The sequence below is a fragment of the Nilaparvata lugens genome, chromosome 11 (assembly GCF_014356525.2).
Source record: "Nilaparvata lugens isolate BPH chromosome 11, ASM1435652v1, whole genome shotgun sequence".
Taxonomy (NCBI): domain Eukaryota; kingdom Metazoa; phylum Arthropoda; class Insecta; order Hemiptera; family Delphacidae; genus Nilaparvata; species Nilaparvata lugens.
This window is the reverse complement of record NC_052514.1, coordinates 17,213,524-17,231,423: the sequence shown is the minus strand read 5'-3', so window position 1 is coordinate 17,231,423 and position 17,900 is coordinate 17,213,524. Positions and strand designations below refer to the sequence as shown.

Below are 17,900 nucleotides of genomic sequence, written 5' to 3'. Positions count from 1 at the left end.
AATTATAATGGATTCAGTGCAGTTTACTGTTGTATACTTGATGGTCTATCAAGTACTATCGATAAACTTCACATAAGACAACATGAAAGTTTGCAAGATGCCCCACGGGAAATACAAGTTGTTGCAAGTAGCAAGATGGAAAACTGTTAAGCAAGTTGCCGAATTCAATTTTGACAGCGGCCCAAGAAGGATTGGACATCTCGTCTCGTCTAGAGAAGAAGATAGAAGAGAGAACCAGAGAACCGGGTTCGAATGAAAGAGAGACGTTTATAATCCTGGGAGGCCGACTCTAATGAAACTCCTCACCTTTTCACAGAGCACTTCCAAACTAATGTCTGTGCTTAACTTCATAACTTCAACTTCATCATTTTCTACTTCTAGAACACTTTTCTCAACCGCGTTCTCTCTCACTCTCTCTTACTCTGATGCAGCTCTTATTTCTAATATAGGAACGAATTGAATTCATTATTGTAGATTTAGTCACTCTTCCTGTAGAGACTTGAAAGCTTTGAAAATAGAGTGTTCAAGTACACTATAAAAAGTCACTGAGGAGTGAGGAGATATGAAGTCACAGGAAATGAAAAAAACTGAGAATAGATTGCAAGATTAATTCCTTTCAAGGAATGCCAGGAACAAGAAGAGTAATCAACTCAACTCAATTGGATGTCGATTGAAGTTATCAACTTATCATTGTGTAAATTGAAAGGTTTTCTTTCATGTGATATGAATATATTTTGCGACAATGAAGTGTGGATATTGAGCATCATAGTAAGACTTATAAAGAAAAATTGCTGGCACGCATATAATCTATTTCTCAGAAAACTTGTATTAATTGATGAGACTTGAAATATTGTCAAAGATCTTTATTATATGATGAAAACTAACTTTAAAGTTGATGATAAAAATAAAATCTAAAGATAAAAACTAAAATTAGCTTTATTTTGATAAAAATTATTAAATCACAGGAGCATGCTTTCGTGTGTGCTCGAAAACTTGTATTGCAGATGAACTAGGAAAGGAAAGGGAGGGAAACTAATTTGACTTTGCCTGCTGTGTTGATCCTGAATGAAAATCGGAAGCGAAATCATAAAATTAGTAGTTCTCCATGGATTTTATAATGAAATAATAAGTTGAATATTATTTCAAGTATCCGAATTCTTTCATTTAACACCATCGACTCGGTTGATTTTAGATCCAGGATATTATTTATTGTCCTTTTTCACTAAGATTTTCTACACTTCATCCATTCATTAACAAAATGAAAAGGATGACAACTTTGAATGATGATGGAATGCATTATATCGTTTTAGAAACATTTCGGTATATCCTCATCACAAAACTAACGAATATGTTTTTAAGAAAATTAGATGTATGCTTGATAGTATGATTCAAATAACAGATTACATTGAACTTCCGCTCTCTCACAATATATTACGCGCCATCATTTTTCATTCCATCATTACTACATTGTTTCTTTCTTATAGTTTCCTCTTCCTTATACATCTCGCTCTCCACCTTCTTCTTTCTGAGGTTTACTTTGTGTAATGTTCTCTCACTTCCGTTTGCCGAACTAAGAGAACACTTTACGTACATTTCACTCTTAATCTTCTTCAAACACTTTCTCTTGTTTTTTCAAGAACATTATGTTTGCTCTGTGCTAAACCCTTCTTCTGAGTCCTGGTTATACAGGACATTCTTCACTAATACTCTAACTAGCTTGACTGTACTGATAGCTATGGAAAAGTGGAAAAATTTTCAATAAGTATTTTGGGCTGAACATCGTTCTATTGGAGATTCTTATGATTACATACTCTTCAAATTAAATTTGGTTGTTATAAGCAATAATTGTATAATATGAATTACTGATAGAGTGAGAAAGGTTCCCGGAAGAGAAAAAATCCTGAAGAAAATGAAGTGCACGGAAAAAAATTGAATTATTTTTTCAGAGTTCAGGCTTTATATGTAACCTCATCTCATTCTGTCAGAGAAATGTAAAGCAGAATGGGGAAAAATTGAGAGATTGAACAACAATACTTTATACTGTTCATCAATCACACAACAAATAATGAATATAATGGATTAAAAATACAGGGGACAAACAGATATAAAGATGCAGACACAATAAATTTACAGAATAACGGATGAGCAGGAAAATATGAAAAAGAAAATATGAGAACGAGAGAAATAGTTATTTAGACCTAATTCATACAGCGAGAGAATGGATGAAAACATACAAGTGAGACGTATTGATAAATGGAGTGGATGACATAAATGAAGTTCAGTATAGAGTATTTCTTATATAAGAGTAAAAACAAGGAATAAAGTTATTGAATAAAGGGTAAAAGTGGAGAAGAAAATATGAAGAAGTACGAAAAAGGGGAATTATGAAGCACGAGGGGAAAATATGTCTTATAAGCTTCAAATTCCATCGCCCACATTCAAATATATCTGCTATTTGATTCACAATATAGGAAGAAGTAAGAGAGCGATAAGAGGCTCAACTTCTCTCAAATTGAATTATTCAATACAAGATACACTCACACTCACTTAGCTTTGCCATACTACGCTTTGCACCACTCAAACCTCTCCATTGATAGATACTTATTTACCTTGTATCTCCTATATCAAATTTGTCGAATTCGGTGAGGAATAATATGAAGAGTCTTAGTATTTATTCTGTACAGTACGGCTAATAACTCTGGAACGTATACGTAATATAAATTCATCGAGAAGGCGGAATGTTTTGTAATTTATTCATTTAATTTCAAAATTCTCACGATCCGAGCATGAATGAGACTCAAGTTGCCATTGAAATAGCAGAAATGTGAAGTTTTACACAGTGAATCCGATCAATAAGATAGGTCTGTCTACATTTTGGAGCTTATCAGTCAATTTCGAGTTGACTATTGTCAATTGGTAAACGGATTTTATTCTACAATCCTATTTCGAAATTCCGTATAATTGATAACATGATCAGATATCACTTATAAATTTGGAAGAAAAATAGCACAAGGACTACCTTATTATTTCATCTTTCAATGTTATTACATTAGTGTCATTTGCATTGTAAATAAAATAAAATAAATATCAATTATGAAGAATCTAAAAGATGATCTTCAACTAGGAAATTTGGAACCTTTCTCTCTGAAAATGTGAAAATGGTAGAATAAACACTCTTCCCAACAACTCATTCATGAATTACTGTTCCTCATTCTTGAATTGGAATTCGAGGATCGCACAATCATTTTTACATGTAATCCAATCAGATTTCAAATTAGTTCAGACTGACTAATTCAAGGAATGTGGAAATTCGCACATTAATTCAGGTTGTTAGTTGTTACTAGGTATAGTAGTTTACATTCGATAGTAAGAATCAGAAAAGCACTTCATTGACATCAGAAAAGCACTTCTGTCCTAATACAATTCCAGCATCATGAAGCTATCTGCCTGAGAATTAGCAATCCCTTTACCTCTGTTCTTTCTTGGGTTTTGGATCGACTCCCTCACTAAACCTTCACAACCTCCTATCATTCTATCCTCCTTGATCATTTCACCATGTTAGCAATCCCCTTCATATTCCTTTCTCTTCCATCACCATCTCTGCTCGTTCTATCCTTCGCATTCCTTCCTTCTTCTCCACCATTCCCTTGTCATACTATCCGCCGAATTTCCCATTTCTCCTGAATTTTCGTCTCTTCCTCCACAATCCCTCTCATCCTATCTCCCAACTTCTCTTCTTTTTCTAAAAATCCTCCAGTACTATCTTCCTATTTTCTTTCCCATTCTCCACAATCGCTATCCCTCTCATCCTATCCACCAACTCATACTATCCTCTATCTACAAAATCCCTCTCGAGTTATCCTCCGACTTCTCTTCCTTATCTCCAAAACCCCTCTAGTCTAGTCCTATCTTTTATTTTCTTCCTTCTCCTCCGCTATTCACTCTCCCATAATTCTCCGGTTTCTCTTATCCTTCTCCCCAATACCGTTCTCTTATCCACCGTCTTCTCTTTTTTTTCTTCAAGCTCTCTCTCGTTCCGTCTTCCTATATACTCTCTCCTTCTACGCTATTCTCTCTCCCATAATTCTCCGACTTCTCTTCTCCTTCTTCAAAATACTTCTTGTTCTATCCTCCAACTTTCCTTCTCTTTCTACAGAACTTCTCTCTTTCTATCCTCCGACTTCTCTTCTTTTTCTCCAAAATCCCTCTAGTCCAATTTTCCTATCTTCCTTCTCCTTCTCCGATAATTACTCCCCATAATCTTCCCACTTCACTTCTCCTTCTCCACAATCCCTCACGTCCTATCCTCCAACTTTCCTTCTCTTTCTACAAAAATCCTCTCGTCCTATCTCCTACTCCTCCGACTTCTCTACTTTTCCTCTGAAATCTCTCTCGACCTATCCACCAAAATTCCTCTTCTTTCCCCACAATTTCTCTCCCACAATCTTCCGACTCCTCTTCTCTTTCTCAACAATTCCTCTCGTCCTAAACTCCAAATTTCCTTGTCCCCTTCCGCCAAACCCTCTGCCGCCACAGCTTTATCCTTCAGTAGTCCATGTTGTAATAGTCGATAGCACACAATCCGTCGGCTGGCTTCCTTTGTGGCGTTCACCATTTGCTATGTCAAATAACCCAATGGGCGTTATAATTATCTCGTGTCTGTAAATCCCTCTGCGTACCCCCTAGGCCTACTCCCCCTCCCCCCAATCAGCCCCCAAATCGATGACGTCATTATTCGGAGACAGATCAAGTGTGCAGAGCAGAGGGCTCAGACTCAGTTGCCACCACCTTCGTGAACAGTGCCGGGTTCATGGCTGAGTGCCCCTAGCAAATACTCAGCTCGAGGAATTGGCCTTAATTCTCACTATTCAGCCATACTGTTGTCTGTGAATCAACATCCTCAAATTTCAGATATTTCTGAAATATACATTGATAGACTGTCCTTTGGCGGATCACAGAGAGGCATGGAGAGTTGCTGCCAACCAACCCAACGGCTGTCAAGCAAAGAAGAAAAAAGACAATTCTCTAAGTAAGTTGGTAAATTTCAGACAACTCAGATACAAAAATATTCATCCATACGTCTGTAAATCTGCATCTCAGATAAAGCGTTTGTAAATCTGTTGACTATCAGATTATTCTGATGTATGAATAAAACAAACAATTCTGTGAGTGTCTCACATTCAAACATTTCAGATATATAGATATCCATCAACTGATCCACAATATTCATAGTTGGAGGGAACAAGCAAGATCAATACTGTTTATTTCCCAAAATCTTTATACCATCAGACCATCAGTCAAAACTACGTAAGTTGGATGAACCGTATGAGCTTCCAAAGGTTTATATTTCAAGTAAAATTTTATCAGAAATCAACGGTTATTCAGGATAGCCAGGGTGGTACTTAGAGATAATAGATATAATTGAGATGATAGAGCTTCATCAATCATTTATTGATTCATATGAAAATAAGATAATATCATAAGATTATATGAAATAAGATGAGATTATAAAATAAGATTATATTATAATATATATAATAATATAAATATTATAAAATAAGATTTACAGTAAATAGATAATATTATATCCAGAAATAGATGAACATTCCATATTTCTGCGACAAATTTTATCAATTATTAACTTATCCAATGCTTTGAAGTTATATAATATTGTAGTAATATCTTCCAAAATCATACCTCTATTAATGCAGTTAACGGAGAAAGTTTTATGATCAGTGGCAATTTCACATAAGAACCCCTTCCAAATTCCAAATTCAGTCTTTTACAGACTGGTTTTTTTTTCGATATAAATACATTATATTTGTGTCTGGAATTAGTCTTGAAAGTGTGCTTTAGGAATATTGGATGAATAGAGAACGTCCTAGGGAAAATAATCGAATTTGTGAAACTTTATAACTGATCCTGGCTTCCTAGTTTCTGCAGAATGAGATTAAATTAGGAAAAGTCTGTGTGATAAGGAATTTTCATGACCAGAGATAATGAAAAAACGTTGGAATTGATATTGTCGAAAAGTACAATAAGACCAAATTGCCAAAATAATAAATGTGCCTGGGTTAGTGGTGGAAGACAAAGGAAAATTGAATCCATACAATAGGGAATTCCAGTCGAAAAACGTAGCACACAGAAAATATTGCAAGGTAAATGTAAATTCAACAAAAAACAGAAAAAGACAGAATCAAATAAGAAGAGGGAGGGTAGAACGTTTTAAAAGGAAGCATATGCTGTCACAGCTTTGCCACAGACGCTTGTTCGTTTTTGTTTTAAAACAAGTCGGGAGAAAGTGGGGGCACACTTTTGGCGATTAGAAAAAAAGGAATTTGGATGAGAGAAAGAGGAAATAATGAAAAGGATTGTGGGTGAACAAGGATAGAGTTGAATATAGTTGGTGTGCGATCTGTGAGTCTCGAAATCGACCCCGAAAAGGGGCGAAGTTCACTAGAATGGTGGTCTCTGAAAAAAGATAGTTTCACTTTTTATCGTCGGTGGAGGATTTTTAGAGTGAAAACAAAGCCAACGCGACACGTCTGGTTGGAGCGAATTTGGACACAGGTGTTCCCAAACGCACCAACGAGAGAGAAAACCGACGAATTCAAGGGAGAGAGGAAAAGAGAGGGACGGGTTCTACAAAACAGATTAGCCAGATCTTGGGCCGGAAACCGCCAGGTGGCATTCATTCCCACTGAGGGATTTATTTTCCCTCAATTCCTTAATTCCGGTGCACACCGATACTTACCGACGGATCCATTGAAAGTGATCTGTCTAGTTCATTTCGAGAATTATTCCCTGTCCAGTGAACCTGCTGAGTACGCTTCAAAGTAAGAGGATCACAGTGATTTCAATCTCGAAGGGGCAAAAACTGGGCGAATTGAAACCACTTTTTTCAATCTTTGATCATAGAAAATTCAATATGCAATGTACTCCTGATATTGATACTAGAGTTAAACTATACTATTGCATATAATACAAATATAGTATTTATATTATACTCGCTTCGCTCGCCATATCCGTCTAGAAAGGGGGCTCCGCCCCCTGGACCCCCGACTGGATTGTCCAAGAATAAGATCAGCAGGCTCGCTTCGCTCGCCTGAATTTTTCATTTGAGCATTTCTATCATATTTTAGGACAATCCAGTCGGGGGTCCACACTAAACGTCTGGCTAAACGGATATGGCGAGCGAAGCGAGCCTGACGGCTAGTAATATAAAATTCCCAGGATTGAAGTAGCTGTACCCAATCAATTTATCCGCGATAAATGCATTTAAATCTTCAACTTGGTGCCAACCTAACAAAGTCAACTAAACTTAATGCCAACCTGACAGAATTATTAATTTAGTTACCAGTTAACAACTGTTTCGAAGAGGTACTCTATCTAGTTTATAGTTCTATATTAACATATGATATGGGAATTTCAATTATAATTGAGAGATTGGTAGAAGAAGAATATGCATGCTAAAAGACGAACTTTATACCCTTAAAAACAACCCTTAGAGCTAAAATATTGCCAAAAGATTTCTTAGTGCGCCTCCAAAGGGCCAACTGAACATACCTACCAAATTTGAACTTTTTTGGTCCGGTAGATTTTTAGTTCTGCGAGTGAGTGAGTGAGTGAGTGAGTGAGTGAGTCAGTGAGTGCCATTTCGCTTTTATATATATAGATAGAAGATAGCACTCATATTGAGTGTTATTAGATAAGAAATGTTACTCTTTTAGCCTACTGTACGTATTACAATTACTAAATGACATCTATTATCACAGACGACCAATACAGGCTTGAATCTGTGCTATTATCTATAGATAATATGATTGTATTCATATTTTACAGTAGTTTGAAAAATGTTCATCACATTTTTATTCTCATTCTCCTCCCTCATATTCTTGAGTTTTCTCTTTCTTTTCTATTCACCAGCTATTGTTTCACCGATAATTGTGATAATCAGAATCATTTTGTAGAGAAGAGGATCCAGAAGGAGGAAAGAGAAATAATATCGATTTCAATCCTTCCCCGTTCCTGCTTTCCTCTACACAGTCTATGCATTCATACTCGAATCCTTTTTTATTTTTTTCCTTTTTCCTTCTGAACCTCTATACCTTCTTATTCTTCGCGTCTTAGTAATCTTCTTCTTATCTCTCTCTCTTCTCCATTTTCCCTTATTTTCCCAATTCCTCTCATTGCTGCTTTCTCTACTTCCCTCTCTTCCATTTCCGACTCCTTGTTTTCTTTTTCTCACTCCTTTTCTTCATTATTTCACTCCTCTTCATCCGTGACTCATTCTTATTTTCCTCCCTCATCTTAAACTTTCTCTTCTTCTCCTTATCTATCTTCTAAGTATACCTTCTTTATCCTATACACATTTTCTTCTTCTTCTTCTTCCACTCTCCATTCTCTTCTTATTCTTCTCTTCTTTCCCAACTTCTCGACTGTACTTCGCAGCGTCGCCCTTATTAAGCTCGCACAGAAGGCTGCTTCAATTTCAGTGACAAAACAGAGACGCAATTCCAGTATTGGACCATTTTCTGTCGTGAATTTGAATGAGAGAAAGAGCACACAACCAGTAGCAGCAGCAGTAGCAGCAGCAGCAGTCGACAGCGACCGTGGTGCGTAATTAAATATTGACAGTACCCGGTAATAACAGGACGAGGGGTGGAATTTATTAACCTTGTTATTGTTCTAATAATACGCCGACCCAGAGGATGGGCTGTGGCGTTCGCTCTTAACCACCCTGTATATAATGATAACAGCCAAAGCACAGATGCGGACCAATCACATATCGCGTTCAAACAGCAGCCATGAAATTGTTATGTTTGCTCACGTAGTGTCAGATAAAGGTGTTCTGGTACTGGTACAGAGCATTGGGTGCTGGATGAATATGAGGTCGTGGCTAACCATTATACCAAAATCTTATTGCAATACTAGATTTTCCTGTTCAAGATTGTGCTGCATTGGAACATTATCAGACTGGCCAATTCAAACCAATGGTAACAAGATATCGACTATGGTGTGAAAATATGGTCATATAGTTGTCAATGTACAACTGGATATAGAAATAGAAATCTATTTGTATTTCTATTCATATTACAAGTAGTCCTGAAGAAAAAAGACAACTGGATATAGGCCTACATTATACAACTGGCAGATTTTGCTTCACTGCTATGAAGTGTTAGTAATAGGTAATGAAATATCGGAGAAACCCTACTACTCAAGTTAGAACAGAAGGTTAATGATGAATTAAGAAATGGAAAATTGAAATTGGATGACGAGAGAATCAAGTTTTACACGATTCAATAATTTAGTACATTATTAAATGAATTATAGCTGTTGTATAGAAACGGAATAATTGACTGGTGAGCCATGTTTTTGATAAGAAGAGAATAGAATATGAAGGAGATGATAAAGAATGGGAGAATCAATAAATTCAAGAGGTTTTGATAGAGGAAAGAGTAGTTGAGGACACAAAAATGAAAAAGGAATAGGAAAGGAAGGAGGACTTGAGTGTAATAAGGATAAACGAAGAAGGGTAAGAATAGAGGAAGATCAAGAGAGAACTACATAATAAAATAAGTGAGACATGAGTTTAATGCAGGAGGAGGATGAAAGGAGAAAAAAGGAATCAGATGAAGTGAGGGGAATTCCGAAGGAAAACTACCAAATGAATTAGTATAAGAGTAATAAGGGAGAAAGATCAGAGAAAAGAGGAAGGGTCCAGTTAAGGGAAGAGGGAATTTCAAGGAAAACGACCAAAAAGAAGAATTCCAGAGGATGATGGACGCAGAAAGAGAAGCTGGGCGAACAAGTAGGTGTTGAGAAGGAAAGGGAGGGGATAGGTTTGAGGAAAGGCTTACCAGGGAGTAAGGGTTGAATGGAAGAGAGGTGGAAGCAGAAAGGCTAGCGCAATAAAGTGTTACGAGCAGCTTAAGGAACTTGAGTAAATGCTGGCAATATGCGTTGGATATCCGGCGTGTTTCATCAATCGTCCGTTCAGTTTGACTTCGGATTCCCCACCGACCCGGCAAAAGTCGGATCCACCATCGTTAAACCTTGAAGGTTTTCATTGCAATTTGTATCAAGCAAATAAATAATGAACACGTTGTTCCAATGGAAATTTATGAGAATCCTAGGACATGAAGAATACAAATTAGAAATTAGAACTAGAAATTCTCTATTAAGAAGCTTTATAGAGAAGCTTGAAATGCATATTTGAACATCAGAGTAAAAAAAATGATTAATCAGCTTAAATAATCAAAAATATTCCTGGTTCAAGTAATTTTGGATGAAGCAGCCAAAATAATTATCCACAGTTGGAATTCGAATAACGAGTTGGAATTGAGTGTATACATTTTTTTCTATTGTGTATCACCACTGTTCAACTAATGTATTGGTACTTGGTTTATTTTCAACCGCAGTTGAGAACATAAACCGTGCCGCACACTGCATCTTGGAATAGTGAATGAATCTCTTTCAGGGTGTGTTATGATATTTCTAGAATGAAGGATCACTTAAAATGCTATACGTTGTGCTAGAGAATTCTTGTGAGAAATGGAAATGTACCACAGATGCCATCTTCTAGAAATAATTAAAAACAAGACTATATTGATATCATTGGATAACTCTGGAAAGTATCCACATTCCTCGTATTAAAAGGAATAAAGGCAGCAACCAACTGATTCACTAAAATTTTGAGAATTCATACAACTTGATAATATGCAAGGTAGTATATAGCTATCATATATCGGATAATATGAAATTTATGTACAAATTTCAAATTTAATTATTATTAAAAAAAAGTGCTACTCTAGTAAAAAATATGTTTCAGTTTGTAGTGTTTTTAAAGGAGAATGCCATAAATATTCGCTCCATTTTCAAACTGCAGCTGTTAAATGACATCATAATCAACAAGGCGATCCCTAGTCGAATTCGAATTCTTGATGATAAATGATAATCGACAATGTGTGACGTTATGAAGGAATAATACCCGCACATTATTCAAATTAATGCAAACATACATTCATATCATGTCTACCAGATGTAGAAAGTAATGCTCATCATCATTGTTACAAATCCACCCTATAATTTAGATTGCTTCAACACGTTAACTCCAGACAATTTATCCTTACATCGCGGCTTCAAATCACAATGAAAAATTACCACCCAACCGCAAGTTTTGACTGTTACTTAATTTCAGAGCAACGCGGGCGGGTATCATCTGTTCAGGCGTTAGATGCCGGATTTAACCTCAGATATGTAGTCGGAAGAGCTAACCTTCACTCAGAACAGAGAACTGGCTCATTAATATCCGGAGGGATCAGACTCTGTCTCCCTCACACATCACAACAGTCAGGGTGTGCGGGAGAGGGGGGGGGGCTTGTTAATCAAACTCCAGGCCAGGCTTACACCACCTGTACTCCTTACCCTCCCCGAACCACAAACCACCACCATCACCTACTTTCATCGTTTATCAGATAAATAGCCATTTTCAGGTGCCAGCAAACAAAAGAGCTCGAAATTAGTGTGTTTTTCATCATAAATGTGGGTTGGTATTGTTAGTGCATTTCATCGTTAATGTAGTTGTTGTTTGTGTTTTTCATCAGCAACCTTGATATTGTTTGAGGTTTTTGTAATGTTGATATTTCTTGTATGAATATTGTACAATATGAAACATATGAATACTGTTTGAGTTTCCCATGACGATGGTATTCTCTGTATAGTTCATGGTCAATTTGAAATAATATAGTTCAGTTGAAGAGTATATTACTTAATAAGTTGTTTTGTAGGTTTCAGAAATTCGTAAGAATACTCTTCCATATTCATTTCACTTCTGAATTATTGTCACACTTTTTTTCAAATTCATAAACAATTTTTTAAACCCTGGCTCAGCTCTATCCTGTTGTCAAGAAATAAAATTCTAGTTGTACTGATTGCTTGCAAGGGAACAAAGTCGATCTTAGCTAAGTTATTTCCAAAGGATAGTTTATTAAAAAGCCTTCCAACTTGAAGATTTAATGTCAATATTTATGTTGTATATAGAGAATGTATTTTTCCTATTTCGAAAAAAACATAGACTCTAAACTATACGTTGTATAATTCAAATTAGGGTTTGAAGTTGGTTTGGATGAATGCCAGTCATTTGTAGCCGCATTTCTTGTATTGTCTAAACCTCTAAATAAATGAATAGATGGATTTTTTCATGTATGAAGTATCTTCCCAGCCTCGTATTCTTATACCCAATTATTCTAATCCCTCCTGAAAAAGTAGGACTGCCCTGGAATACATTACATGGGCATATATCAACATAATATAGAGTCTCTCTTGCAATGAAAGTCATTCAAATGTCATTAGTACTGCAGCCAATAAAGACAAAATTGCAAAAGAATGTGGCCTCATTGAAGTAGCTGAATCGTAGTCGAGTTCATGGCAGAGTGTACTAGAATTCGAGGAATCCAATAATCAAGAATGACATCTTGCTTTACAGAATTTTTAGGAGTCGAGTTTTCTTCTACTCCGAACTGATGAAAAATGGAAACCTCTTAGGCTATTGAATGCACTTTTCATTACTAGTACTAGACGTCCTCAAATTCTACGAAACTAGTATAAAATGATGAAAAAAACAAGATGAAAGTTGGTTATAGAAAAAAATATATAGTTATTACATTTGGGAAATGTACATTACCTTCAATTCAAAAATAATAATAATTGATTGGTAAACTAAGTTATTCTTCAAGGAACTAAAAGCACAGAACTAAAAGTCACTTCTTTCAAATTCATAAAAAAAATGTTTGAGTAGATGATTATTCGATATTTTATGATAATTTATTATGTTTTGTAGAATGAGAAGCAATGAGACGTTACACATGACAAGACAAGATCAATTTTAAAGATAAACCATGGTTTTGTTCTATCAATATTGTCGAACTTCAGCAATTTCCGCTTATTTTAGTGATAAAGCAGTCAACCCACATCAAAATCGGGCTGAGGTTTTGTTGAAATTCGGTGAGGATGCTCTGGAGAGCTGCTTCTTCCAATCTGCAGCTGATTGGTTCTTGCGGCTTTGTTACGGGCTGACTAAAATCGAAGCCAACCTCAATCGTTACACGAACAATACCGTCAATTTTCAGCCTGAAATACCAAAATCCCTCAACCGATTATCAACACGATGGAATTTTTAGCCGTTGGAGGAGAGGTGTCGCTTTTATTGCCTGCAAAAACTCGTTTAATTAATAACGTACTTGGCAGAATGGCCATTGGCCAGCGGTGTTTCACTTTTTTCATGTTTTTTGTTTCCCGATGACACTGGCTGTAGCCTACAACTCTCCCCCATAACAATACCCTAATTCTGAATTTAAAAAATGCAAACCCACACAGGGGAGAGATTTTTTTTGTAACCGAGAATCTACATAAATGATGGTGATTATAACAATAATAATGGCTTAACGTCAGAAAAGAAAGATGCTTGTTGTATTTAACCATAGAATTTCACCCTACCACGATGGTACAGTTCTATGGTTAAAAACGCGGTAGTTAGCAATGTGATGGTGATAATATTGAAATAGATAAATTAATTATGAGTTTGTGTTTTCATAGAGATAAATTTAGTATGGGTTCATTCGAAAAATGTAGAATTAGGACTTCAACAATGAGACTTTAGTGATCTTGTAGCTGAATTTTGTGTGTAAATTTTCATCGTGAGAAATTTATTTTTCTGTTAAAAAAATAATTTTCTCACATTAAGATTTTGCTAACTTGCGTCCGGGAAGACTCCAATTTTATGCAGGGTTGAGGTATTCTCATGGAACTGTTTTTCCGGTATCGATGGAAAATACACGAGTATTTGGGAATATTTCAAACTTGCATTATTTTCCTCTCCCACGGAATTATGCTCGTCTTCACGTGAACCGTTGTCTCGTTGGTGGAAGGGGGACATAATTTGCGTGGAATAGTTCAGTTCCAATCAAGTCTCGGCCGAATTCACATTTAAAATCCAGAGGTAGCCTCGGGCCTCGAGGGCTCAAAATTAACGTATGTTTTGAATTTGTTTGCTGTTTAAGTTTGTTAATATGTAGGCTATCATTTTTCGCCGTAAGTTAAGTTGAAGTAGTTTATTAATTATTTGAGGTGAATATGTCAATGTTTGTTTAAATTAGTCAGTTATCCGGAAGTAATCAGTGTAGTGAAAATTTCGAATTAGTAATGTATTTATAAATTGATCGATTGTTAGTGCCATTATATTTTCTAGCTCATGCTGAAAACCCTTGAATGACCGAGTCCCTAGTATCATAAATTTGTAATTGAGAAATGAGTAAAGTCCACGCTACCTTCGTGAACAGTTAGAATCCAAATAAGCAGTTTAGCAAAATCTTACATGCAGTCATCTTGTATTTTTAGAATGTGCAATGAACCGATCTACATTATTTTTGTTATTGTCCAAATTTAAATTAGTTTAATTCATTCAATAAAATTGTACAAGTTTAATAGAATGCTAAAGTTTGTTGTTTAATAAAGTCCCATGACTCGCCCTTTAGAATTTAGAGATCTCTTAATTCTACCCCCATTCTGGGTCGGTTACAGCAATATGTGGTTTCAAATAACACCTTAGTTATTATCATCATTTGGCATCAATTCTAGCTACGTACTTACAGCCGTTGAAATCGATTGGGACGTATAAAAACTCACCTGCAATAGAAAAAAATAGGAATTAGACATTTTACAAAAAGTATTTGTGAATATGTTAGTGACAGAGAATATTATATTCTCATCATAATAAATTGATATCTCCGACTTGATTTCTATCATGAAATTACCTTGTCACGAAGTTACTATAGTGAGGTCCACGTTATAATCCACGCAGTGGATAAAGATAGAAGAATAGCGATGCCGATTCTCTGCATTAATTAATTATATTTCTACACCGTCAAAAACATAATTGGCATCATTGTGGACCTAGAAAAGAATAGTACCACCGGCTTTGTCGAATGATAGACAAGGATAGCAAAACCAAAGTTGATCAAATACTGTCATTATAACGTGGACCTCACTATAGACTTATCCTTTTGAAAGATAGAAAATCAAAGAATCGTTTCTTGTTATGTGAATATTACATCTCACTCAATCCTGTGCGTAATATTGATCTTGGTGAATCAAAATTGAGAAATTAATTATTATTGTGTTTAGCTGTAGTGGAGAACAGTAGGCTAGTTACACACACATCGATTTTGGACGTCCAAATTCCAATGGTGGCGCAGAGAAATAAATGAACACATCGATCACCGATCTTTGCTGTACGGCCGCCGTATATTGGTCGTCTCTTTTGACAGTACAATACTGTTGGCTTTTATCGTTTCACAAAAAATGTTTGGTTTACTTCTAACTTATAAATTTCTTGATTATATTGAACTGGAAAGCCCTACTAAATTTTCTATTCAGTTGTGAATCATGAATAAGAAGAGCTTCCAATTTAATTCTGAGTAATTATACTAAACTTAATAATGTTTTGGGAAAACATTAACAGAGATTTATTTATTTATTTATTCGTAGACAGAATAAATAATTGATACTTCCATATTGTTCTAATTGCTCCAAATGTAACGAGTGGAAATTGATAAAGTCTGATAATTAATTTTCATTAATAATTATTTCTAATTAATTCAGTTCGATTTAGATGTATTTTTTTAATTTAAAAATGATTTCAAAAATGTGTGTTTTTAATTGTAAATTGAGTGTGTAATTGAAGAAAAACAGGCGTAAGCCTGTGGTATTTTTCTGTAAGTTGTGTAATTCTGGATGATTGAATGAATAAATAAATTATCATAGTAGAAAAGATCAGAAAGTTGCAATTCAAAAGTAGCCCTCTAACAGTAGCTACATTCATTTGATTTTTGAAGCGTTTCAGAGGAAGTAATGGGATAGGTGTTCAAAGATACTAAAATAGAAACTTTCAACAGGTGCATACCAACCTCTTCCCCGACCGACTCGGAAGTGGCCGACGGAGGAGTCGCTGAGGATGATCCCGAAGACGTGGAGGCACTCGTCGAGGAGGAAATGGACCCAGTCGAAGGAGAAGACGGAGGTCCGGTGGGTCGGTCCTCCTCCTCCTCCTCATCGTCATCAAGTGGAAAGGATATCCGCGGCTGCTGGCTGACAATCACCGACTCCTGGTGACGGTGGAAGAGCGCGAACGGCAGCGGAGCGGTGATCGCCGGCAGTCGATGGATCTCGTCATCAGCCTGAACTAGGAGGCGGCTGCGGTAGACACAGGCCAACATGCCGCCACGACGTCACTCGCACAACTGTCTACCGCGCATTCCGTCTGCGCAGCTCACCCTCACCACTACACCACGCAAGTCACGTGACCCATTTCTGGCCATTCCTCCATTGGTAGTAGTCAACTAGTTGCAACTTCATTCACACCAATGAGATGTTTGAATGCAACACATTCAGTTGTCCAAAAGTAGGTATTTTCTACAGCTGTGAAACATGTACATTATAATTATATCTTCACTACGGTCATGATTGGGTGAGAAGCATTTCCAGTTCTTCCACAAACGTCTCAAATATAATAATTAAATATTTTCTCAAATGTATCCACTTTCAAACACCAATCACACTCCATACTGGAGAAAATAGTGTTATTTATTTATCTGTGACAGTAGAAAAAAAGGCTGTAAAAACATAGTTGGAAGATTAGTAGAGTAATATGGTATAGGCAACTTGATAATTATTTTCAATGTATATCATATTATACAACTTCATCTTCCAGATCTGTATATATTTCTGGATCTAATAAGGCCTTACTGAAGAAATTTAAAATTTCAAACCAAAATCGTATGCTCTAAATCTCCTTCATTTTCATTCATAGTTGAATATTTCAATACAAATTGTACATGGAAATTATTCATTCAAGTTTCATAAGATGCTGGGGAGAAAATATCAAGCTGAATCAACAAATTCACAATTTACAGTGTGTTCGTTGAATATAAATGTACAGTACTGAATGTACAGTATTTGACAAAGTAAGTGAAATCCAGTAGTTTCATTCCTAAGTAACAATTTGTGACTGTAAAAATCAATAAAATTAATTGGACCTAAAAGAGCAGCTCATTATTCTTTATTGGGCCAATCACAATTTCTATGGAAATGTCTTGGAGGATTTCAATATGAAGACGCATTCAGTTGTGAGTGATTCACAACAAAAACATCATCTTTGAGAGCAAGACTATTGTCTAGATAATAATATGGAAGTGTAGAAGCCTAAAGTTCATAATGAATGGCTGCGATACAAAGAAGGGCAAGCGTGGGAGGAAGAGTTCAAGAACGGTTAGAAATGAGAGCGAGTTAATAAGATCAAGTTAAGATAGATGAAGTGAGAAAATTGCCGAAGCTTTCTCGTGCACTGTTGCCTTTGTTAGTCGAACTTGCGGCAGATTAAGTGGGCAAAATACACAGCCGCCCTCACGGACCCTCATCCTTCCATTCTTCACTCCTCAGACCCGGAGCTTTTCCAATAAATAATTGACCTGAACTGCTTTCACCTCACGGCCTGTCAGCGGCACCAGCTCCGGAAAGAGCTGTGAATAAACCAACTTTTGCTCAACTCATTGAACAGGGATTGGAAATCTATCCCCTCAGTAACTCTGGCTCACTATGATTTGTGCCGCCCCTATTCCCCACAATAAACAGCGCAACTTATCGAGTAGGCTGCGATCTACTTGGCGTGTTACCAGGCAGGAAATTAATTCTGCCTACGTCACTGATACCTAACTTCATAGATTTGATTTCTGATTTTGTCTTTGAATAATCTAGATGAAGACGCCTAGATTACGGCTTTTTAGTATTAAAACCCTTGAAATAGTGATTGCATCAATTAAAGGTACACGGTTGTGAAAAACAAT

At 36.2% G+C, this 17,900-nt stretch overlaps 1 protein-coding gene across 10 annotated transcripts in view; it reads right to left on the bottom strand.

The window, feature by feature from the left end:
* Positions 1-17,900, bottom strand: part of LOC111057853 (apoptosis-stimulating of p53 protein 1) — a 376,427-nt gene that overhangs the window by 54,251 nt on the left and 304,276 nt on the right. The window contains exon 1 of one of the 10 annotated variants that reach the window (XM_039437714.1): positions 15,966-16,665. The exons of the other annotated variants lie outside the window; for them this stretch is intronic. Coding sequence (XP_039293648.1) covers positions 15,966-16,274 — 309 coding nt within the window. The 5' untranslated portion in view covers positions 16,275-16,665. Of the gene's footprint in view, positions 1-15,965; positions 16,666-17,900 lie in introns of those variants that run through there. 10 annotated transcript variants of the gene reach the window in all.